Source organism: Olea europaea, unplaced genomic scaffold (genome assembly GCF_002742605.1).
Source record: "Olea europaea var. sylvestris unplaced genomic scaffold, O_europaea_v1 scaffold1152, whole genome shotgun sequence".
NCBI lineage: Eukaryota > Viridiplantae > Streptophyta > Magnoliopsida > Lamiales > Oleaceae > Olea > Olea europaea.
Genome location: NW_019228918.1, coordinates 117,122 through 141,321, shown reverse-complemented (window position 1 = coordinate 141,321; position 24,200 = coordinate 117,122). Strand labels below are relative to the sequence as shown.

Sequence of the window (24,200 nt, the reverse complement as noted above, 5' to 3'; positions counted from 1 at the left end):
CGTAATAATAATATATATTTTATTATACATCTACCGTGCAAATAAATATATATAACATAATTTAATAGTGTGGACGATTATGGACTTTTACTATCTAGTCTTCTCGAGCCATAAGAAAGACTAGTTGGTCAATTTCTTGGGGTATAGCATTGAACAGTATCAATGCACCATCTCCATGGTCTCCTCCTCTTCTTGTTTCTTCAAATAGTCCAGTTGCAACATATATCCTATACTAGTTGGCACTCAGACCTGAATAAAATTGGACTCGCAGGCCCATAGCAACAATAATAATAACGGACTTGCAGGTCCAATATGATTAAGAGCTTGCAGACCTACAATAATAACAATAATAATGGGCTCGCAGGTCCAAAACAATTAAGAGCTCGCATGCCCACAAAACGACAATGATAAAAATTAACCATTCAACACATTCATATGGTCGAGTCCATAATCGTCAACTAATAATACATTCATCACATAAATGTATGTATATATAATATCTAATATTATATGCTAACACGTTTCAAGTTTTTAGCAATTAAAATTGTCTAAACTCTTTTAGATAAATGGATTGGAACAATTAAATAATTAATTAATCATATTAATCAATTATTTAATTAGCGAACATATTTAATTAAAATCAAATTTTATTTAAATACAGAATTAGAGTCCAACTCTAATTCCAAGATCTTAGGGCGAACATGCTTGATTAAAATCAAATTTTAATTAAACACAAATTAGAGTCTAACTCTAATCCTAAATAAAATTTTAGGACAACACAATTTAATTAAAATCAAATTTTAATTAAATGTCAGATTATAATCCAATTCTAATTTCAAAAATATAATCGGGTGAATAATTAATTAAAATCAAAATTTAATTAAGTATTAAATTAAAGTCAAACTCTAATTTAAGTTGAATTAATATTTTAATCTAGGATAACACTCCTAAATAAAATAAAAAATTTAATTGGGTCAAAGTTTAATATTTAAGTTAAAATTCAATCTTAACGAAAATATAAAATGTCGTCAATTTTTAAATAAGATTTTAATTTGGGTCAAAATTAAAACTCTAGTCAAAATAGGTCAAAACCCATATAAAACAATTTTAAAACCTTTTTCAAAATTGCATTTAAAAACCTCGGTTGAAAAATTGCACTTTGACCCAAGGTTAAAATTATAAGCAAACCCTTCCAATTTAACAAATCGCATAACAGGTCCTTATATCAAAATTCGCAAATTGACCCCCTCTTCCATAATTGCAACCAAGGGCGTGCAATTTCCTAAATTGCAATTGAGGCCCCCATCTCCACCCAATTGAGAAACCCTAGAAAATTCAAAAGTTTTCTTTTTATTTTCTTCTCCGCCGCTGGCATATACCAAGCAAGACTCGCTGCCGCCTAAAGGCGACAGGCTCTTGCCCACCTCTAGTAGAAGCGTGATGCCGTTGCCAGCAGCTACATGCCGCGTCACGAACGGCTCGCCTGTCCGCCACCGCCATTTTTTTTAATTTTCGAATCAGAACGAAATTTTAATAATAAAAAAAAATTCTTCTTAATTGCTAGATCCATGAAAAATTATAACAATCAACATTTGATTGTTCAAACATATTAAACAATTTCTAACAAATACAAAGTAGGCTCTGATACTATCGTTGGGAATCTACTTAACATGCACAGTGGAAAATTAAAGCATATTTTGATTCCCATCAAGAATCGCCTTTGTGTTTAGATAGAAATTGTGATAAGACTGTACCTTTTCCAGATCTGCAAACTTCTTTGTTATTCTTTTCGTTCCAGCAATCTTGATTCGCCACCCATAACTGTCCAATTGTCCAGCCTCCAACAGTAATCCACATAGAGAATAAGATTGCAGTTACCAGGATTTTCTCCTGTTGTGCTAGCAAGAATAATTATGGAAAAGCTGTATGGATTGAAAACCCTAGCCATGTATTTATATAAACCCAAACGGGTCTGACCCAATTCGGTCCAATATTTAATTAATTCATTTAATTAAATCCGATCCCTAAATTAATTAATCCAATTAATTAATTCGGGCCTATAAATAATCAATCCAATTAATTAATTTATCCAACGATTGTTAAATTAATTAATTGACAAATTGTAATATTCCAATTCGCTTTTATGTGCGACCCATCAGGTTCCCAATCACGATACCTAACGACATGAAATATTATTTTGACCTGATCAAAATTGATAAATTAAAAGAGTACCCTTTTAATTTATCGTCAATTCATACTCGCCGTCCCAAATTGACATCTAGCAATGTGTTAGGGTAATACATGTGACGAAAAATGTAACGTGGTATGACAAAATCAAACTCGCTCGTTTATCATGAAACTATAATCCCTTCGTCAATATGATCCGATCAATTACGAGTTATGGAAGTATGTCAATCTCGATTATCGATCATATCTCTCACTCCACTATTAAGTCAATATAAGTCGAAAACTTCTTTTCGACTTATAAGTACACATTGGCCAAGGATTTCATCGACTTAATTGAATGAGATGCAGATCATAATCTCCTACTATCTAAGAGTGACGAATCCTTTATTGGTCAATCACAACCTTCATACAGTTATTGACGTACCCGAATGATGTTGTATTAGCGGCCCTTTGTAGAGCAACATCCAACATCGAATAAGTATGACTGTCCTCATATAAGGTACCATGACGACTTCAAGTCAAAGGACCAATTCCACTACCGAACGTTAGAGATTAACCACTGACACTCAGATAGTTATCCATGTGGAATCTCTCGGTGGGTCTCCAATGGTTTGTTCTATAACAAAACATCCATGTATTTATTTAAGTGTCACCACACTTTAGCTTGTGAGATCAGCTACTTACTTCACAAGTAAGAAATGTCAAATGTGATGGTTTATTCGTAATAACAATATCTATATCTCGTTATTACTTACGATCACGGACGATTTAAGATTCAATCAGATGTAATTTGTATTTCACAATTACAACTCCTTGTGATTAAGAAATTATGAAGATTTGAATTTACAGACTCTATTATTTATTTAATTGTCTATTAATTAAATAATAGATCTGTCATTAAATTGCACTAATTATATATCAAAAATATTTATGTCCAAAGTTGATTGGATTTAGGGCATAATACTTACAAAATGTCAATCAGCCTTTCAGTTATACTTTTTTTTTTCAATTGTATTGTTTTATTCCATGAGAACGGTACAAGTATTGTTATTAAACTTATAAGCGTCCATGAGAACGACATACGTTACATCGCAATACTTGCAAAACTTCCATGAGAACAACATAAGTTTCCTTACTAGACTTAAAGCATCCATGATAACAGCATAAGTGCCATTATAGCAAAGTATCGTTATTGAGATGAAAACGTCTAAGAGAACGGCACGCGTGCCGTTACTGACTTATAAGTGTTTATTATAATTTATATCATTTCAATCGTTTTAATCACATGGTCAACCTTTATGTCTTACGTACATTAGGGAGTCCATTGTTTGAGGTTGTGATATTAAAAAATCAAAATATTGGTGATAACAAAATAAATGGAACAAGTGTCGTTACTGAGATAAAAACAGTTATCGTGTCATTATGTGTGTAAAGACGATTATAAGTAGTCATGTCTTATTCGTGACACGAGAATCAATAATTGGAACTCATTTAAATTGTAAGATTGACATGATATAAACAAAAGTTGAACGACGTGCTCATTAGCTTTACTGACATGAATTAGTGACATAACTTGTGTTTTACCAACTCGATAACATATAATTTATGACATTTCAACTATTCTTTGTCACGTGGTCAACCTTTATATCTTATATACATGAGGGATTCTATTACTTGAGGTGGTTATGTTACAAAAAAATAAATCAAAATATAGGTAAAAATAACAAAACTACACAAATGTCATTACTGTGATGAAAGCAGCCATTGTGTCGTTATGTATATACATGATTATAAGCAATTACGCCTATTTGTGCTTTGACAATTAATAAGTGAAACTCATTTACGTGATAAGATGGACATGATATAAGGGCATTTTGGATATTTGATATTATTTGTTTATTGTATTTTGTAATGAAAGGCCATTTAACCAACAAATATTGGAAGGAAACTATTTACCCCTGTTTGCTTCCATTTATTCCAAATTTTAATAGTAGGAATAGTGTTTCTTTAAATGTGTGGTTGAAAAAAATAAAATTTTTTTTATTTGTGTGTAATATTATTTTATAAAAGATTGTGTAGTGGAAAATAAGATAAGAGAGAGGGGAAAAAAAAAAAAAAAAGGGGTCAAAGGGGGCTTAATCAAATGCATTGTTTGACTGAATAATTTAACAAACTCATCACATATATTTTTGGCCCCCTTTGGTACCGTATCAGAGATACTCCGGTGAAACCCCAAATTAAACCTTTCTTTCTCTACATAGATTCAAGCCCTCATACCCTAATTGAAGAAGAAACCACACAAATCGATCAAGATGGTGCTCGCGCAGTTAGGAGGGAGTATATCGCGGGCTCTTCAGCAGATGAGCAATGCGACGATAATTGATGAGAAGGTTCTGAATGACTGTCTCAATGAGATCACACGGGCGCTCCTTCAGTCCGATGTACAGTTCAAGCTTGTCCGCGATATGCAGACCAATATTAAGAAAATCGTCAATCTCGATGACCTAGCTGCGGGCCATAATAAACGAAAAATCATCCAACAGGTAAAAGTTGAAACAATAGAGGATGGCTTTTGATTGAGGAAATATTTAATTTGGCCTTTTGTTTTTACTGGATGTGAATATTGAAATTTGAGGACGTGAGAAGAAAATTTAGGCGTAGAATGCGTATTAATTTGCGTTGGCCTTAGAAACGCTGGTTTTGAGAAATTCTAGTTGTGATATTTGAGTGGTATCGTGGGAATCCGGAATAATAAATGAGGTCTGAAAATGTCTCTTCTGTAGGCTATTTTTAACGAGCTTTGTAAGATATTGGATCCGGGAAAGCCTTCATTCGCTCTGAAGAAAGGGAAAACAAGTGTTGTTATGTTCGTCGGTTTGCAAGGTATGTTTATACTCTAGAATGACTATATATTGGTTATAAATTCATGTCATATATTGGTTATAAATTCATGTCATGCCATATATTTGGGGGGTTCTAAGTTATTTGGATCTTTTCATTATATTTGAGAAAATTGATGTACTTATTCACCTGTACTTGATTTTAGGATCTGGGAAGACAACCACGTGTACAAAATATGCATACTACCATCAGAAGAAGGGCTGGAAACCAGCTCTGGTTTGTGCAGATACATTTAGAGCTGGTGCTTTTGATCAGTTGAAGCAAAATGCAACTAAGGCTAAAATTCCTTTTTACGGAAGGTCTCTTTGATTTAAATATTTTAATGGCTGTGTTTCTTCCTAAAGTTCACATATTGTTGCTTTGATGCTACACTGATTCTTGAAAATTTGACATATATTGTGACTCTAGGTTAACAACAATTCCCTTTCATTTGGAGGTGGATTTGAATTGTGGGAAGAATAATATATGTTTTAATTTGCTATGGTTAGATTATACTTAGCCCCAGTTTGCTTCCTTTAAAACTCTTCAATTTAATTTAAATTTTTCTCCCCTATTTTCAACCACACAATCTTCAATAAAATAATATTACACACAAATTGAAAACTTTTTATTCTTTTACAATATTCATTTAAAAAAAAAAAAAAAAAAAAACGTTATCGCCCCATTATAAACCCAAATAATGGGGGCCAAACGGGGTATTAGTAGTGTTTCTTCCTGCCTTTTTGCCTCGGTTTTCGAGTGCTGATCTTGCTATATATGTGTTATCTATTGAAGGAATCTCTTATCCAAATGTGGCTAAATAGTTGTTATTTTGTATTTTTACTGATTGAAAACTAATAATGGATTTGGCATCTGATGTTCCTATGTCTTCATTTATCAATTGAAATATGTATTGTGTTTGTCGTGTTTTTCCTCTGGCTTATGAAATCAATGTTTGCTGTGACAAATGTACAGATTTTATATATGTATATTAGTAGAAGGAATCTCTTATGCGAATGTGGCAAAATGGTTGTTATATTTTGTTTTTACTGATTGAAATCTAATAGTGGATTTGACATATGAGGTTCCTTTGTCTTCATTTAGCAATTGAATTATTTGATTTATGCATTGTTATTGTCATGTTTTTCCTCTATCTTATCAAAACCAATGTTTTTCTGTGACAGTTATACTGAGTCAGATCCTGTGAGAATTGCAGTAGAAGGTGTTGAAAGATTCAAGAAAGAAAATTGTGATCTCATAATTGTTGACACCAGTGGGCGCCACAAACAAGAAGCTGCTCTTTTTGAAGAGATGCGCCAAGTTTCTGAAGCAACAGTATGTTTTACTTTTCCCTTCAGATCTTCTTAACCTGGAGTTTGGACTTGAAAATACTAATGTCATAATTAAATATTCCAGAAACCAGATCTTGTTATATTTGTTATGGATAGTAGTATTGGTCAAGCTGCTTTTGATCAAGCTCAAGCATTCAAGCAAAGTGTAGCAGTTGGAGCTGTGATCGTTACTAAAATGGACGGTCATGCCAAGGGAGGTGGTGCTCTTAGTGCGTAAGTTCCTAAATGATTGGAGTGGAAATCATCTGTGTTATTTGGAAGCATTTTTTAGATGGTAGCTTTTGCAATGTATGTTGGTTTCATCTAACGTAACCAGTATACATCAAGCGTGCATGGATATGAGTCACTTTAATGTACTTGTTGAAAAGATATATCTGTTCTTCTGCTCCCATTGCAGAGTTGCAGCAACAAAAAGTCCTGTCGTATTTATTGGTACTGGTGAACATATGGATGAGTTCGAAGTGTTTGATGTCAAACCATTTGTGAGCCGTCTTTTAGGTTTGCATCCCTTTTCATAGTTCAATTAACTTCATTTCAGGTGTAAATTCAACGAATAAGAATAATCTGTGTTGTTGTTTTATTTGTTTTGTTTGTTTTGTTTTGATTTGCAATTTATAATTTTTCAATTTTCCATAGGTATGGGTGACTTGTCTGGATTCATGGATAAAATTCAGGAAGTTGTTCCGATGGACCAACAGCCCGAACTTCTTCAAAAGCTTACCGAAGGAAATTTTACATTGAGAATTATGTATGAGCAATTTCAGAATATACTTAAAATGGGTCCTATTGGGCAGGTAGGTCACTTGCCTCTGTTACTCTCTAGTGGTTTTGAGTAGGCATTGCATTTTTGTAGTCAGTTTGTCCTTTTTACAATTGTTGGTGTAACCTGTCACATATCTGCACAAAAAGGAAGGGAAAAAAAAAAAAGGCTCAATTTTCAGTTTTATGGATTTTGGCTGATTAAGGAAATTCAGCATATGTCTACGTAGTTTTATAGTAAAGCAAACAACATAACATTTGCAAGTTGCAAGAGGTGCTTATGCTCATTTTGCTTTTGAATTTGGTGCCTTAATGTATATGTCTTCCAAAGGATGGGTTGAGAAGAATTGGTTTTAATTGAATTTTATTGTGACCTGATAATTCATGGATTTACTTTCTACTTCACAAGACATTCATAATGACATATTTGCTAAGATGATTGTTTCTTTGTAGGTATTCTCCATGCTTCCAGGATTTAGTGCAGAGTTAATGCCAAAAGGCCGTGAAAAGGAAAGCCAGGCGAAGCTTAAAAGGTACATGACAATGATGGATTCAATGACTAATGAAGGTGAGTTTTCATGTTGGGATTACAAACAGATGACAGTTAAGAATATGTTTGGCTAAGATTAAAAGGTTTACTTAGAAGTAAATAAATTTGTTTCAAAATGATTAATTAATAATTATTTTTATTATAAAAAATAGAACTTCTGATTTTGACAGTAAGACAAGTTAATTCTAAAGTAAAGTAATTTTACAAGTTAATTTTAAAGTCAAGTAATTTTTTCCTTAAATTTAAGAAAAGGGTAACCTCTGGACATGTTTGGAAACATGGTTATTTAAAACTCCCCGTTATATTTAACCTTAGCCAAAGGTCTTCCAAGTCCAAGACGAATTTGTTCAAATCAATTTAGTTATTTCTGGTCCATTATTCTAATCAAATTTCTGTCATATTGTAGAGTTGGATAGTTCCAACCCAAAGCTCATGAACGAATCGCGAATCATGCGGATTGCAAGAGGTTCGGGTCGACAAGTAAATGATGTTAAGGAAATGTTGGAAGACTTATAATAAAATGAAGTAGAAAGCATAGGTAAAAAAATTAAAGTTAGGGACGAAGGGAAAAGGTTAAGGACCGTTCGTGCCAAAATTCCTAAAATATAAGAGATAAAATGATTTTATCTACCTCTCAATGCATTGAATGTTTTGTATGTATATTGCACATAGAACGTGAAGAGGAACCCTACCCAATGCCCACGACTCTCTCACACTCTTTTTCTTGAATAAAGTTACAGTCTTACTGATTGGTGTTGCTGAATTGTAGAGTGGTCCTAACTCCACACCACAGTCTTACTGATTTTCCAGGTCTCTCTCTCTCTCAATCCCTTGTATAAACTAGTTCTCTGATCTGAATTTAAGCTGTAAACTTACTTAAGTATTCTTTAAAAAGCTTAGCCAAACGTGCACTTCTCACTATAAAAGTTTTTTCACTCGTGGAATATTTTATGATGGCCAATTAATCAGGAAGAAATTCTTGTTACTTAATTCTTCAAATTTTGGTTCAGCATTTTCAAATTCATGTAAGCAGGGACGTGATTAATTATAGCCAAAAGTGAACACTAATTTATCATAATTATCAGATTTTTTTGGTGTCACAAGACGTCTAGAGTGGTTTGTCGAACCAATGTATTGTCTGCACTCTTCTTGAATTCAACAATTAACGATCACTTTTAACAGTTTCACTAGAAAAATAGGCTCATTGACAAGGTTTTTTGACAGACATATACATGGCATATGTTCATTGGCAGTTGAAAGAAAAATTAAATAGAGAATTGCCCATCAAAAACCGCCAAATCAGATCCTGGAAAAAGGCCCCGTCACTAAGTCTGTTTCTTTTGCTTTTTCCCACTTTTAATTTCATTAAACGTTTAGCTGAAATCATCGTATGATTAACAAAGTTGATTTTAGCGCGGCTCAATTGATAAACAAATAATAGTATCGCCTTTCGTGATTTAAGAAGACATGATTATTTATTCTAATTCATATTTCACATCTAGTCTCCATATATATTTGTTGTAGGAAAGGCAACGGGGTGGGGAGGGGATCTGATCAAACTAGCTAAGGCGGCGCAGGGTGGGATAACTTTTTGCCCCATTTGTTGCCTCGTTTAATTTTTTTACATTTTCAAAATTTCGAGTTATGTTATTATTAGAAAATAAAATACAAATTCAAAATGAGTTTTTAACTAGTGAATTGTTTAGAAATAAAATTATTTTTAATCCTTTTTTTTTCCTTCACGTGGCGGGACGGATTTTTTTGCCATCACTTATTTGTTGTATAAACATCTCAAGCGTCGACTATAGTTATTGGTTTGTTTAGGACGACGAACAAGTTGAAGTAAAAAAGTTTATCTACAATGTAAAATTAGAATTGATTATCAATATTTAAGTTTAGCACTTTTATTTTTTAACCAAAAAAAAAAGTGATTTATTTAAAAATATGTTGTAACTCTTAATCATCCACCTAAGCAAGCCATCAAGCCACGTGGAATGTCAGCCAAATCTTACACGGAAGACTAATTTGGTGACTGGATTGAAATTGTTTAAAAGTATGGTGACTAATTTGAAATTATCTAAACTTTGGTGCCCAACATGAAATTTAGAGCAAAGCGCCCATTCTATGGTAAAACTTCACATAACAAGAAACTACAAGGATTTAGAAGCAAAAATATCTTGAATCTAGTTAGGGTAAAACTAACCTCTTAGAATTTGATACAAGCTCAAGTAAAAGTCTACGTAAAACATGGCCGACGACGGTGCTTTTTCTCCGGCCGGAGAGGGTTTATCAGTGACCATCGGCATCCAATTAAATGTAATTAAATTTTAATTTCCCCAATTTCGTGCCGTTTTACTACAATTATTCAGCCACCTGATTAAGTTTAGCTACACTCCTGTATTGCACATATTTTAGGGTCCTTTTTCTTCCAGTATTTTTCTGCTAAAAAAAGTTATCATTTTTTTCCTGTGAAAATTAGGTTAGGAAATTTTGTTTGTAAAGTTGTTTATAAAGCATATAAATTAAGAGGTGTTGAATTAAATTGAAAAAAAAAATAAAAATACAGAATTATGGTCCTTCAGTCCTTATTGTGATGGGCCTGATGGCATTCAAATTTTGCCTTCGTATTTTATTTTATTTTTAAAAGTTTTTGCACTATCACGCAGTGATTGATATGAGCATCCCATGTGATGAGGATACTATCTTATGCATTTTGATTCAATATATCGGCCAGATTTTACTGGAGAATGGGGATTATTTATTTATTATTATTATTTTTTTTTTTCTGAGGGATTTTCATTTATGTAATTATCTATATTGATTGATGGTAGGGCATACCAATTACCATGTAATCTTTGAAATTAGAGATGCTAAAGTGGATTAGGTAGAAATCTTGATCGTTAAAGTTGCAGTAGAGAGAAGTATATCAGGTTCTACACTTCTATTTTCACGTTTAGAGTTCTAAATTTAGACTGATACTGTTATGGAATTAGCATCGTAAAACTATGCTATCGTTCCTGCTTTCATGTGCATTAATTTTCTCTTTATAAAAAAATGACTTGTCTGAGTGGTTTGATTTATCGTTCTTGTTGGCAATTGTAAGCTTTTTTCAGTTTCTTCTCTTTTATTTCACTCTAGATGGAAGGAGCTTCTGAAAATAGAGAAGAACTGCTTGAGGATGATGATGAGGAAGAGTTTGAGATGGAAACTAATGATCTCGATAATGTAGGTGACCAAGTTCTTGAAATCAAGAGCAATGGCCTTGAGAATGTTACTGAACTAGTTCCGGGAGTTGAAAGAAATGACCTTGAGAATGATGGTGAACAAATACTTGAGACTGACAGTGAGCAGGTGCTTGAATTTGAAAGCAATGAGCATGAGAGCAATAGTGACCAATTGCTTGAGATTCCGAGCAACTACCATGATAATAACAGTGACCAAATGCTTGGAATTCCCGGAAAAGAGTATGAGAATGACAAAGATGCTCATACTGCTAATGTTGATGGCCAAATTGATGGGTTGAAGGGAAAGTTTTATGTCTCTCCTGTTGTGGGAATGGAGTTTGAATCATATGATGATGCTTATAACTATTACAACAGTTATGCCAAAGAGGTTGGATTTGGCATCAGGGTCAAATCTTCTTGGACCAAGCGTAACAGCAAAGAGAAGCGCGGTGCAGTGCTCTGTTGCAATTGTGAGGGTTTCAAAACAATGAAAGAAGCAAACGCTCGAAGAAAGGAAACAAGGACTGGATGCCTCGCAATGATAAGGTTGAGGTTGGTAGAGTCCAACAGATGGAGGTTGGACGAAGTTAAACTTGAACATAACCATTTATTTGATCCAGAAAGGGCTCAAAACTCCAAATCACATAAGAAGATGGATTCAGGAGCCAAAAGGAAGTTGGAATCAGCTGTTGATGTAGAAGTGCGAACTATCAAATTATATCGAACTCCTGCTATTGATGCAGTGGGTTATGGAAGCTCAAATGAAAGGGAAATCAGCAATCATATTGAGCAGCCTAAACGGTTAAAACTTGGGAAAGGTGACGTACGAGCCCTTTACAACTATTTTTCCCGAGTACAGCTTGCAGATCTGAATTTTTTCTACATTATGGATCTAAATGATGAAGGATATGTAAGGAATGTGTTTTGGATTGATTCTAGGTCAAGGGCTGCCTATGGTTATTTTGGAGATGTGATTGTAGTTGACACAACGTGCTTATCAAATAATTATGAAACTCCAGTTTTGGCATTCACTGGAGTAAATCACCATGGTCAATCTGTTTTGATGGGTTGTGCTTTGCTTGTGGATGAAACCATGGAGACATACGTTTGGTTGCTGAGAGCATGGCTTACATCTATGTCAGGACGTCCTCCGCAAACTATAATTACAGACCACTGCAAGGCCTTGCAGAGTGCAATAGCCGAGGTTTTTCCTAGGGCTCACCACTGTCTCTGTCTGCCCCTTGTTATAAAGGGAATTCATGAAAAGTTAGGAGAAGTTGGGAGGTCAGAAATGTTTCATACAATACTGAACAGAATGGTGTACAAATCAACAAAAGTTGAAGAATTTGAAATTGATTGGGAGGAGATGATCGAGCATTTTGCTATCAGGGATCACGAGTGGCTTCAAAGCTTGTATGAAGACCGAGAGCGGTGGGTTCCAGTTTATTTGAAAGATACATTTTTTGCGGGAATGTTTGCTTCTCAACCAGGTGAGTGCATGAGCTCTTTCCCCCATGGATATGCACATAAACAAACAACTTGGAATGAGTTTTTTGATATGTACGAGTCCTTCCAACAAAAAAGCATTCAGAAGGAAACTCTTGATGATATTGAGTCAAGAGAGTTTACCCCCGAGTTGAGAACAAGTTGCAGTTATGAATTACAGCTTTCTGACATTTATACCAAGGAAATATTCTTAAAGTTCCAAGATGAAGTGGAGCTAATGTCTAGCTGTTTTAGTGTAACTCAGATTCATGCTAACCTGCCAGTTATCACCTATTTAGTCAAAGAACAAGATTCCAAGGGAGATGCAAGGGACACAAGAAACTTTGAAGTTATTTATGATAAAATAGGAGCCGAGGTGCGCTGTATTTGCGGTTGCTTCAATTTCAGAGGGTATCTGTGTCGACATGCATTGTGTGTCCTCAGCTACATTGCGGTTAATGAAGTCCCAAGTCATTACATCTTATCACGATGGAGGAAGGATTTGAAACGCTTGTATGCATCAGATCTAGGTTCCAACAATATTGATATCACAAACCCCGTTCAATGGTTTGATCACTTGCATAGACGTGCAATGCAAGTTGTAGCAGAGGGAATGACATCTCAAGATCATCATATGGTTGCTTGGCAAGCATTCAAGGAGTCGCTTAATAAGGTACGACTTGTAGCAGACAAACGTGTATAATATACTAAACAGTGTACAAAATTGAACTATTCTAGTCACATATTAATTTAGACATTTTACTGTACAGCAAGAGTGGAATATTCTTTTCTATGCTTCTTGTTTAAATATTGGAACAAATAAATGTTTATTTGTAAGTGGTTTAATGGGTTTATTTTCTAGGAACTGGATAATGTATGTTGTGCCTCTATTTAATGAGTGAAAAGTAATGGAATGATGTGAAGAAATTAAGTGGCATTTTATCTTTCGGAGATTTCATTTCCTCGAAAACTTATTCCATCTATCGTGCCTACCATGATTATCTATTTCATTAGTTCTAATTGAGCACTCCGTGTCCATATCGTATAATTTTATGTATCATGTATCGACAGATCAGTTTGCACCCCGCTCAATAGCCAGGAATTTTTGTGCTGTATTTAAAGGTTCATCAAACGAAGGGTTGTGTTGAGAACTTACTTTATCGGTGAAATATGCTAGTTAAATATGTAAATATCGCTGGGAATTTAAAGAGAACCTTAATTGAAGATCGAACTTCTAAGGCTCAATATAGGAATATGTTAAGATACGGAAATGAATTATTCTCCCTATGATTTGTTGTTGTCAAAAATTGTTTTTGGCAGTAGTCAATCCCTGTGAGACAGCTGTGTTTTCTGTATAAAATTCGTTAAAAAAATTTGTACTTGTAACATTTCTATCTGAGGAAGTTAGCCAGAATCCACTAAACTGACTTTGGTTTTCCTGATTAATTTATTTTGCATTTCATTTTCTATTCGATGTACCGAAAATGGATGACCCTAAAAAGTCAACATTTAGTTTTCACATGAATTCGGATATGTCGCTATCTAATAAAGCAAAAAATTTAGATATAAATGTTAAAAAAAAAAAAAAAAAAAATGGGGGTTGCACAGTGATGAGGGAAAACTTGTTTTACGGGAAATTATAGAGATCACCCAAGTATATAAATTCTGTTTAGGAAGTAGAAGAAAACACGCTTTTTCGCCGACGGAGAAATAGTTCCCTTGCAGAGAAGCTATGATTTCCTCCTTTGACTGGGACTCTTCCTTATATTCTATTCTATAAGTAAATAAAAATGTTATTATTTATAGAAAAATAATATACGAGAACCATGTCGAGAAAGAATTTGGTAACCTGATAATATACAATTATGACGTATTTAGTAATTAGATTGAGTGTCTAGACTAATATATTTTTACAAAAAGAATTAATAATAATAATAATAATTAAGATGCATGATATCGTGAGTTACAAAATGCATTGTATTGAGAACGACGTAATGATTATCACAAGGTAATATGAGTAAGAAAGACTAGACAAGATAAATTTTCTAATCCATACAAAATATCTGTGGGATTAAATTAAGTGGACAGATTATTTTTAGGGTAAACTGTGAAATGTCACAGGGTTGGGCAATCAATGGTGGACAGTTTTAATTTCAAGTCATGGGAAAAGATGCATGGATGAAAAAAACTCTAGATTAGGTCCAAAGTCTATAGATAAGGTTTAATTTGGTGAGTACCCATGTCGTTTTCTTGCAAGACTTTCTTGTCATGTTACTTACAATCAATGGAATTCTTTTGTCAAAGGTGAATTCCAATTTTTCAATCTTTTTTTGACTTCTAATGCCCTCATTTTTCTTTCAATACCTTATTGATGTATAAGACTAGTGGAGGTTGCAACTCGCCTCGTACATGTTTAAAACTAGCGTGATTTGTAATAAATAATCGATAACATCAACACGAATTATGGGTTCAAGTTACTAATGTCAACATAGTTACAGGTTCAAGCGACTGACATCAAAATGCGTTACAAGACTTGGTGATTAAGACTAATGAACGAATGATGCATCTTTTTGCATATAACAAATGATTGATATGTATATCAACGTGTGTCATGAGAATAAATATCCTTACGAGCATATATTTACATTAGTTTTATTGCATTCTTTGACATTTAAGACTCATTAAGGATGCACAATCTCCTACGTATCCAAAACTCGAACATTTAAATATTTGATAATAAAATAATCAACATCATGTACGTTACAAGTAGAAATATCATTATAAACATAGATACATTAGTTTTATTGCATTGCTGTTATGGCCTAAGACAGATGAAGGTTGTGTATTGTATGTAATACGTTATTAGAGCCATCAACATACGTTATAAGTGCGACTATCCTTACTAGCACGTATACATTAATCTCGTCCCATAGTGTATCATTTCCCATTCATATCTAAACTTCGTGTATCTAATAATAATAGCAAGCAATATCCTCTGTGCAACACAAGTACAACGGTTTTTCTTATTTAGCTAGATTTGACACATTTATTGCAGGGTAAAAAATTATTGACAAGCCAGGGTACTTGAAACTTTGATGATCAGTACACGTAAATGTTTCATTGATTTTCAATCTTCGAGTCAGGTTCATTAAAGATTCAATTTTTTGAAAGAATTTGAAAAATATCACATTTGGGTATTTTTCATGCTTCTTGACTTTTTTTCGATAGAAATTTTGCTGAATCGATCGACTAAAAGTTATTTTTAATTACTTTTTTAAAATCAAGATTCTTCTTGATACTACTATTTCATTAAACCAACAAAAAATGCAATAAAATTCTTGACATAGATATTTATACACTGCTAGCTAGTGCAGAGATTATACATAAAAAGTTAAAGGCAATAATCCAAAAAATTGAACAACTATAATTAAAAAAGAGAAAATGATTTATTTTCTTCAGGTGATTGAACTGGAAACAATGGCAGAAGCTCCGGCGGTTCAGCCCCTCGTGGAGTGCTCAATGGACTTGGGTGCAAATAATACCCCTTCTCAGCAATGGCTCTTTCTTCTTCCTCCATGGGTGATCTCGGCGTTCTTGGACTCCCACGTGCAAAAAGCTCCAATTGCGAAACCGGTGAAGCCATTACCATTTCACCATTACCCAAAAAATTCCTCTGCTGATGCCTTGCAGTAGAAGGCGAAACCATTGAGTTTGAACCGGCGGCTCCGCCGCCTCCGAGCTTGATTTCTAGCTTTCTTGCAGATGGTCTCCTTTCATGCAGTTTAAAGGCGGGTTTCCTAGGACCCATTTCGCCTGTGATGGGTTTCCCGGCGTGGCAGGAGGGGGTGGTGGCTGGGAGTTTGTGGGCTGCTGAGTCTAGGATCGTAGTCCCGGTAAGTTTCTGAACGACGGCTCGGAATGTTGAAGGGTCGGCTTGAACAAAAGTGGTGTTGGGTATTGAGTTTGGATCGAATCCGTTTGGAAATGCAACAAATTGTACGTCGGAGTCGGGATTTTTGCGAGCATTGGGACTATAAGAAGAAGAAGCCATTTGAAAGAAGAGACGAAAATGAACACAAACGGAAAAGAAAATCCAGAAAAAGTATTATCGAATGAGGTGTTTATATAACACATAGAGAGATGAGAGAGAAAAGTTCATCGAGGGAGGTAAAAATATCAGATAGCCGAAGAATTTTAACTCGGCAAACCACCTGAATATACTGCTTTGTTATTTCCACTCTACCTTGGCTAATTCCACGCAAATTGAAATGAGGGTATCGGTATGATTTTCCATCTATTTTCCTCTTGGGTCAATTGTTGGAGAGGAGACATTCGAACTCTCAACGCTGTGATTCTCTGAGTTACAAGCTTACACTGTCTTCACTTGATTTGTTCTCGAGAGTAAATTTTTCATCTCGCTCGCCATTTCATTTTGATACAAGACGATTTAAAAGCGCATTTATCTCTATAGGAATAGCGTCCTACGATGTGTATGAGGATGACTATTGTATATCCTTCTTTTTTAAATTTATAACAATACTTAAAACGTATCTTAGCTTGAGTAAATATGCCCATGTTTGGTAGAGCTTAAAATTCATATTTTAATATAAAAATCAAAATCAATAATTAATTTTAACCACATATTTTAACGGGATCTACTACTTTTCAATCACACATTTCATCAACTTTTATCAAAATCTATTAAAAATCTGATTTTAATCCATACCAAATAGGAGATATATATTTAGCCTCCATTTGGTTTAGATAATAATTGTTTTAGTAAATTTTGATAAATATTGATGAGATATATGGTTGTGAGTCTCATAAATGTGTGGTTAAATTGATTGTTGAGTTTAACTTGGATTTTAATAATTTTTTTAGCTGAAGCAAACATGAACCTATTTTTCAATGTTAATTAAATTTATTAGTGTAATTGTCTTTTTATTAAATTCTCCAGTTATTAAAATTTATACCAAAATAAGAATGGAGGAAAAAATAACATTTGGATCAAATTTTTTTAAATTCGTAAAATTCATGGATAGTTTGAAAATTTGAAAGAAAAAGTGAAAAAATAATAAATGAGAAAGAGCTAGCAATGAATGATGAGTCATAACTCGTAACGGGACATTGAAACGGGAAACGAGGAAGACTTAAGGGGTCAGTCAATTTCTCATAATTATATAAGGTTTTCTTACTTCTTTCAGTAAATAATAATAAGAAAATTATATATTTAGCCTGAACACCGTTCTTCCAAAAAAAAAAAAATGCATTTTTAATAGTGTTTTGATATTATTTCAATCACACATTTTTCAATAAAATAATACTACACATAAATTCAAATTTTTTTTATTTTTTAACCACACATTTTTCATCAATACATTATTCAAAAATGCATTTTCCCCCCAAAATGGGGCTCAAACAAGGACTAAATGTAGTATTAAATATCGTGAATCCCAACCAGACTCACTTTAAGGGCTTGTTTGGGAGCGATTTTTTCAACCAAAAAAATTGATTTTTTGACCGTTATTTCACTATTTCAGCCATCATATTTGACTTCTTCTCTCACAGGTGAACTCCACTTTTCTCCTAACGGTCAAAAAATCAATTTTCAAAATCACTCCCAAACAGGCTCTAAGTTTGCTATCTTGCCTCACCTGTGTGTGTTAAATATTGAGTTGGGCGGAGAGGTAAAAACTAAAGAGGTTAGTGTTTATATAAATGAAACAAATTCTCTAAAAGTCTATATCAAAATTAATATAGTTTATTGTGAACCTTAGTCTATTCATAATGATACAAAAGTATTTAATAACAAGGTTTTCAATTCTTCATTATGTTCCATGAGTTGAATTCTGATCGAACTTCTCATGTGGATTTGAGCGTCAAAATGCGTATTAATTGGCTATATGTTTGTGTGGCTTCCATTATTCTCTTTGTTCATTTTTAATTTAAGCCAATCTTTGATGGCCATTATTTAGGATTTTGAATATTTTAAATAGTGAATTTTTGAAGAATGCATAATTTAAAGTAGAGAAAATTTGAATTTGCGTACAGAATAATTTATTGTGTGAATATGTGGTTAAAAATAAATAAATATTTAGAAAAAGGGATTTAAAATAAAGAATGTCAAACTAGGGCTAATTCAATATTTTCTAGTTTACCTCTAAAGTCGTCACATGAGATTTTAATATCTAAATTTTCTTTTGGATAAATAGTAATTTATAAATTTAATCAAAGCCAAATATTAATTTCAATCACAAATTCATAGTGATTTTGAGAATTGATTTTTTGATCGTTAGAAGAAAAGTAGGGTCCACTTGTGAGAGAAAAAGTCAAATATAACGATTGAAATAGTGAAATAACGGTCAAAAAATCACTCCCAAATAGGCTGATAATATACTACTACTAATTGACCATTGCAAATGATTTAAATATGAACAGAAATATGTCCCCACGTAAATTTTAATGAGTAGTTATTTTTCTGGATTCAAATTTGAAGAAGAAATAAATAAAAAAATCCGACCCACCCACTCAACCACTGGAATGCTACAGCTACTTTTCCCCTTAGCTTGCGTGAAGGAAAAGAAGTTTGACATAGAAAAGGGGTTGCATTAGTCTTGTTTCAGTTACAATTTTAGGGTTTTGTTTGTTAGTACGTAAGTTTTGCTTTGCTTCTTTCAGTTACTTTGCTCAGATTCTTTTGCTTTTGTTTTCAGAATTTCTCTGACTTGTTGGGGTACCCTTCTTCCATTTTTTCCTTTTTACCCATAAATCTATGGAAGCTTGTTGGATACAATAATTTGTAGTGTATTTTGTGAGAGATGGAAAAATGATTTTATTCGAACGACAAGGTCGGTATCATAGCGGCCCATGCTAGGTCACTTTCAATTTAGCATAACTCGCAATTCAATCAGTATTAAGTTAGTTAAGTCTAGAATTTTTATATTGATCGAGAAGGTCGATATGATAGTGGCTGCATAAAACGAGTCATTGGCATACAAAAAAGCATGAAAGTGAATTAGCATGATCAACATTTTAAATTACATGAAATGTTTGAGTGAAATATGTGCTCGATGATATTATAAATGTAACTTTTTCCCATGAGACATTTTCTTTTATGCCACTAAGAGATTATATTCCTTTTCATCCATACTTGGAAGCAAAGGTTGATGCCAGCAAGACATGCCCCTACCAAATTTTTAGCAAAGTAAGATCATGTTATCATATAATTAGTAATTCATTAGTCCTCATTATTTTACATCACATGCCACTTCCTAAAAGTAGCATACGTGACACAATTTAATATGTACAGATAATAAGCTTGAAGCCAAGAAAAAATCAAGTAATTTCAACTCTGTTTTATATCAATGAAGAGAATCAAAACAAGTAGTTTATTTTTGTATTTCACTTTTCAATATTCAAATCCAGGGGAATGATTGAATTTTTTAGAATATCGGAAGCAATTCTCAACTTATATATTTATGAAAATGGTTATAACGGTGTCTAGTAGTTCAAACAGCAAGTTGGACCAAGTTCTGTGCGCAGCATGGCACACAGCTCGATTTATAGCACCCTCACATCAAGGCGCTCGCATCATTTTTTTATTGGTGCGGGCCCCATCGAGCTGTGAGAGTGCTGTACAAACAATTTATTCATTTCAAGTTATTGTCCCTTTAAAAAGAGTAGGTTGGTCACTAATATTTTCTAGTTTCAAAATCATTCACCGTTGATCGGTACTATCCAATTTTTTGCTAAAGTTTCACAAGATTCTGTGGGTCCAACTTTATGAAGCTAAGTTTTACTTCTCAACTTGGATTGGTGTTCAAAATTTGAAATGAGTAAATGTTTACACAAGAATCGAACGACAATTTAATGAAACTTTGGATGATTTCTATATTGAAAATGATTGTTCACCTACAATGAAAGATTAAAGATCAAAATGCTCATTTTTAAATATTGAAATCCAGATATTAAAAAAATAGGTGAATTGAGTAATTGTGCAAATTCTTTTACATTTATCAATAGGATAAATAAAATACTTCATATGTTCCATGAAGATAAGTTTGCTTTTCTTTTTCATGTGACTCAAATTATATGTCACTTTCCTTATTGATGGTGTAGTTAATTTCTTAATTTTTTTTAATATGTCCCTATTTAATGTATCTTGTTATAAAAAAAAAAATACGAAATATCATTATTCAATTTAAGAATATATTAGAAAAATGTAAATAAAATTTATAATTCCAACTATATTAATTAAGTTTTCTTAATTAGTGTGTGAATAGAAATAAACCTATCTATATGGGATGGACATAATATTATTTTCGGCTTGGAACCTCATTCTAAAAGTGAGTAGATAAATTTCCACAGGTACTTATTATCTACGGATTAAACTATTTGTACACAGCCACCCTTCCAATAAGGGGCCGCCACGTGTTGTGTGTGTAAAAGATTGTGTAAATCATTAGGTGAATATAGCATGGTCCATTATCTACTTTTGAGTTCACCTTTAAAAAAACAAATAAAAAAAATAGCCAATACTCCAAACTTTTCACATAGTCAAAAAATTACTCATATACTGACATCCATTGTAATTGAGACCTAGAATAACAAAATGTCTCATTTTTGCTCTGTATCGGATGGAATGGAAATTTCTATATCCCCTGGGCGACACGTGTCATAATGGCCGGGACAAGGAGTTGCGATCCCTTAAGTATGAGCTAACCACAAAAACCTGTCCTCAGTTCGGCAAAAAATTACTCATAAAAATGTAATTGAGACGTAGGATAACGAAATGTCTCATTTTTGTTCTGTATGCATAGAATATAACTAGGGGAACAATATTATTATATAGTGGACTATATTAAGATAAAGGGAATATTAACTAATAAAGACACACACTACTGAAGTTTATGTTCCTAGATCACATAATTAATAATGGAAACCGAGTAGATGATCAACGACATTCAAGACAAAGATTACTACATTGGATGGCTTTTTCCTATGCGAACATGGAAATTATGATGGCTATTCTCTAAGCTAATTAATTAATTAATCATGATTGCATGGAGGACTTTTTGACTTTTTAAACCTGAAATGAATAGGTTATAATTCTTAACGTGCAACTTGGTAAGAGATTAAGATTCTAATCGATCGTGGCTCACTTAATCGTAATTTTCATAAACAATTGTAATGTATAATAAATAGAGTACGTTATCTTCTATCGTTAAAATCAAATTATATTGTTATTCATGTAGGTGACGGTGGTGGTGGTGCTATGATAACCTAGGTTGTATGTTTTCACATATCCTTCTTTATCCTTTGTCGCATTAATAGGTTTGAACGGTCGAGAGGCCAATTTCCCTGCATGATTGTTGCTTCTTCAGAGCTAATTATTTTTCTTAACTGATTACTTAACCGAACTCATTAGTTTAGTTCGATCATAGGTATTTGTTGAAGTTAGTGATTGTCAGACTCAGCTCATGTTCTAAGTAAATACGTGACAATTGATGTCATAGGTGGGTCATAGCTTAAGCATGGGGCTTCCCATCAACATCGAAACTTGGTGGTCAACGAATCTAAACTAACATCAAAATATCAGATAGTAAGATTGACTTTATGATAATATTAGGGGCACCCCTCAAAGTTTAAAAAACATGACTTTTTCTATTTCTAGCTTTAAGTGTCATCTTTACTCCCTTGCATTTTTTTGAGCTATATCTCATCTAAAATGAAGTTAAAATACATAAAAATTACTTATAAGGAAAAGATGAAAATTTCTATGATTAAATGTATTTCATTGGCTCATGGTATTATAGAAATATAAACTAACACGTTATATATAAAGATTGTTTACACATATATTTTAATAATAGAAATATACATATTTTGATTTATAAGTGGTATTACTAATATGAATATATGTATAGCATATAATTTAACAAGTTAATTATTTGTAAGTACAATTTTAAATATCAAATGACCAAATGGAAATTATGATATACTTCTAAATTATTTCAATAATTAATATAACACAATCATGATTCAATTAATTTATAAGTATAATGTTTTAAATTTTTAATGAACTAATGTATAATTTTTTGTGACTAAATTTGCTTGAAATATAAAGCAAATGTGAATATTTAACCTCATGTTTTAGTTTATAAATTTATAAATATAAAATTTTATTTTTAAGTTTGTATTTGTTAATATTTAAATTATGTGTACATAATATTAACTAATTGAATTTTTTAATGTCATTTATTACTAAATTAAGTTGGAACTTTTACTAGTATATATGCAGATTCGAAATAATGCTAGACTCACAAAAGAAAATTCACATAATCTTTATAGAATTTCAAAAGGAAGGTGACGTGTTGGTGAAAGGCAAAGGAAAGCTGTTGGCTTGGAGAAAAGTACTACAAAAATTCATTAAATTACTTATATTTTTGTCTTAATTTTCGGGCTCATACGGAATATCAAACGAAATCTAAATATTACATTCTTCGCCCCCATTTGATTCCCATTCTTATAAGAATGAAAATGAAAAATATAACCATTAAGAAACGCATACAAGATAGAATAAGTCAAATATGGTGGCTTGATGTGATGGATAACGGTTATATTTTTCATTTTTTTGGCCAAAGAATAAAACAAAAAGGCCCTTAATATTATTTTGAAGTGCTCACGGCCTAGTATTTCACGTTGTTAATGGTGCGTGAAACAGCCAATCGTTACATGGCGTCCAAGTAGGCTGTTCCCAACTAATATTTCAATAATTTCGATAACAATTTAACTTTAAGAATTCTTTGACGATTGTAAGCTAGCTAGTTGAATCTATGAATCTTCTATATCTTTTCGAAACTCATTTCGAGAATTATATCATAAACATATCGAATAATCTAAATGAATATCAATAATAGTTAAACGTACGTCAAATGTGTGTGTTAAAAAGAGACGTATAACTTGTTTTTTAAAATAAATAATTATTTTATTAATGTTTGTTATTTTTCTACAACAAATTTTTCAATATAATTTACATCATTTTATTAATAAATTTATGTGGTATGACGTCGAAAAAAAATTGCGAAAAAATATATATACATAATCTTTTTGGATGTAAAAATAATCAAGATGACAAAGTAGTATAACAATTTATAACCATATAAAGTAATAAAAATTTTATTAGGAACTTTTATGACCTTTTTTTTTTTTTTTGGACGCCATACCACTTATAAAATTTCTTAATAAAATAATGTAAACTATAAAATAATTGATTTTTTTTTTTTAAAAAAAAAGACGAGTTATACATATTTTTTTTAATACACACATTTGACGTACGTTTAACTATTTTTTAGATTCATTTAGATCATTCGATATGTCTATAATATAGTTCTCGAAATAAGCTTTGAAAAGATATAGAAGATTCATGGATTCAACTAGCTTACAATCATCGAAATTTTTTTAAAGTTAACTTGTTATCGAAATTCTCGAAATAGTAATTTGAAACAGTCTACTTTGACGCATCATAATGATTAACCCTTTCACGCACCATTAATGACGTGAATTACTAGGTCGTGAGTACTTCAAAATAATATTAAAATGTAATATTTCGATTTCATTTGATATCCCGTATGAACCGAAAAATTAAGACAAAAACATAAGTAATTTAATGAATTTATTGTAATACTTTTATCAAAGCCAAAAGTCTTTCCTCTGCCTTTCACCACACATCACCTTTCTTTTGAAATTCTATAAAGATTCTTT

General features: G+C 32.5%; 3 protein-coding genes across 3 annotated transcripts; 2 read left to right on the top strand and 1 right to left on the bottom strand.

Annotated features, from left to right (window-relative positions):
- Positions 1 to 4,326: 4,326 nt before the first annotated feature.
- On the top strand, positions 4,327 to 8,244 carry LOC111373673 (signal recognition particle 54 kDa protein 2-like). The gene is made up of 9 exons (XM_022996237.1): positions 4,327 to 4,730; positions 4,971 to 5,070; positions 5,234 to 5,387; positions 6,252 to 6,402; positions 6,484 to 6,632; positions 6,817 to 6,917; positions 7,056 to 7,213; positions 7,632 to 7,746; positions 8,135 to 8,244. Exons 1-9 carry the CDS (start codon positions 4,500 to 4,502, stop codon positions 8,242 to 8,244), a joined length of 1,269 nt encoding a protein of 422 aa, XP_022852005.1. The 5' UTR covers positions 4,327 to 4,499.
- A 1,659-nt stretch (positions 8,245 to 9,903) lies between these two features.
- Positions 9,904 to 13,371, top strand: LOC111373684 (protein FAR1-RELATED SEQUENCE 8-like). Its single transcript, XM_022996251.1, has 2 exons — positions 9,904 to 10,044; positions 10,867 to 13,371. Exons 1-2 carry the CDS (start codon positions 9,976 to 9,978, stop codon positions 13,138 to 13,140), a joined length of 2,343 nt encoding a protein of 780 aa, XP_022852019.1. The 5' UTR covers positions 9,904 to 9,975; the 3' UTR covers positions 13,141 to 13,371.
- Positions 13,372 to 15,762: 2,391 nt separating this feature from the next.
- LOC111373678 (VQ motif-containing protein 11-like) lies at positions 15,763 to 16,797 on the bottom strand. The gene has a single exon (XM_022996242.1). It carries the CDS (start codon positions 16,486 to 16,488, stop codon positions 15,865 to 15,867), a length of 624 nt encoding a protein of 207 aa, XP_022852010.1. The 5' UTR covers positions 16,489 to 16,797; the 3' UTR covers positions 15,763 to 15,864.
- Positions 16,798 to 24,200: the final 7,403 nt, after the last annotated feature.

Coding starts and splice junctions, on each gene's coding strand:
- LOC111373673 (XM_022996237.1), top strand. CDS start 4,500: ATGGTGCTCGCGCAGTTAGGAGGGAGTATATCGCGGGCTCTTCAGCAG. Junction 5,071..5,233: donor TATGTTCGTCGGTTTGCAAG/GTATGTTTATAC, acceptor ACTTGATTTTAG/GATCTGGGAAGACAACCACG. Junction 6,633..6,816: donor GGAGGTGGTGCTCTTAGTGC/GTAAGTTCCTAA, acceptor CTCCCATTGCAG/AGTTGCAGCAACAAAAAGTC.
- LOC111373684 (XM_022996251.1), top strand. CDS start 9,976: ATGGCCGACGACGGTGCTTTTTCTCCGGCCGGAGAGGGTTTATCAGTG. Junction 10,045..10,866: donor CCATCGGCATCCAATTAAAT/GTAATTAAATTT, acceptor ATTTCACTCTAG/ATGGAAGGAGCTTCTGAAAA.
- LOC111373678 (XM_022996242.1), bottom strand. CDS start 16,488: ATGGCTTCTTCTTCTTATAGTCCCAATGCTCGCAAAAATCCCGACTCC.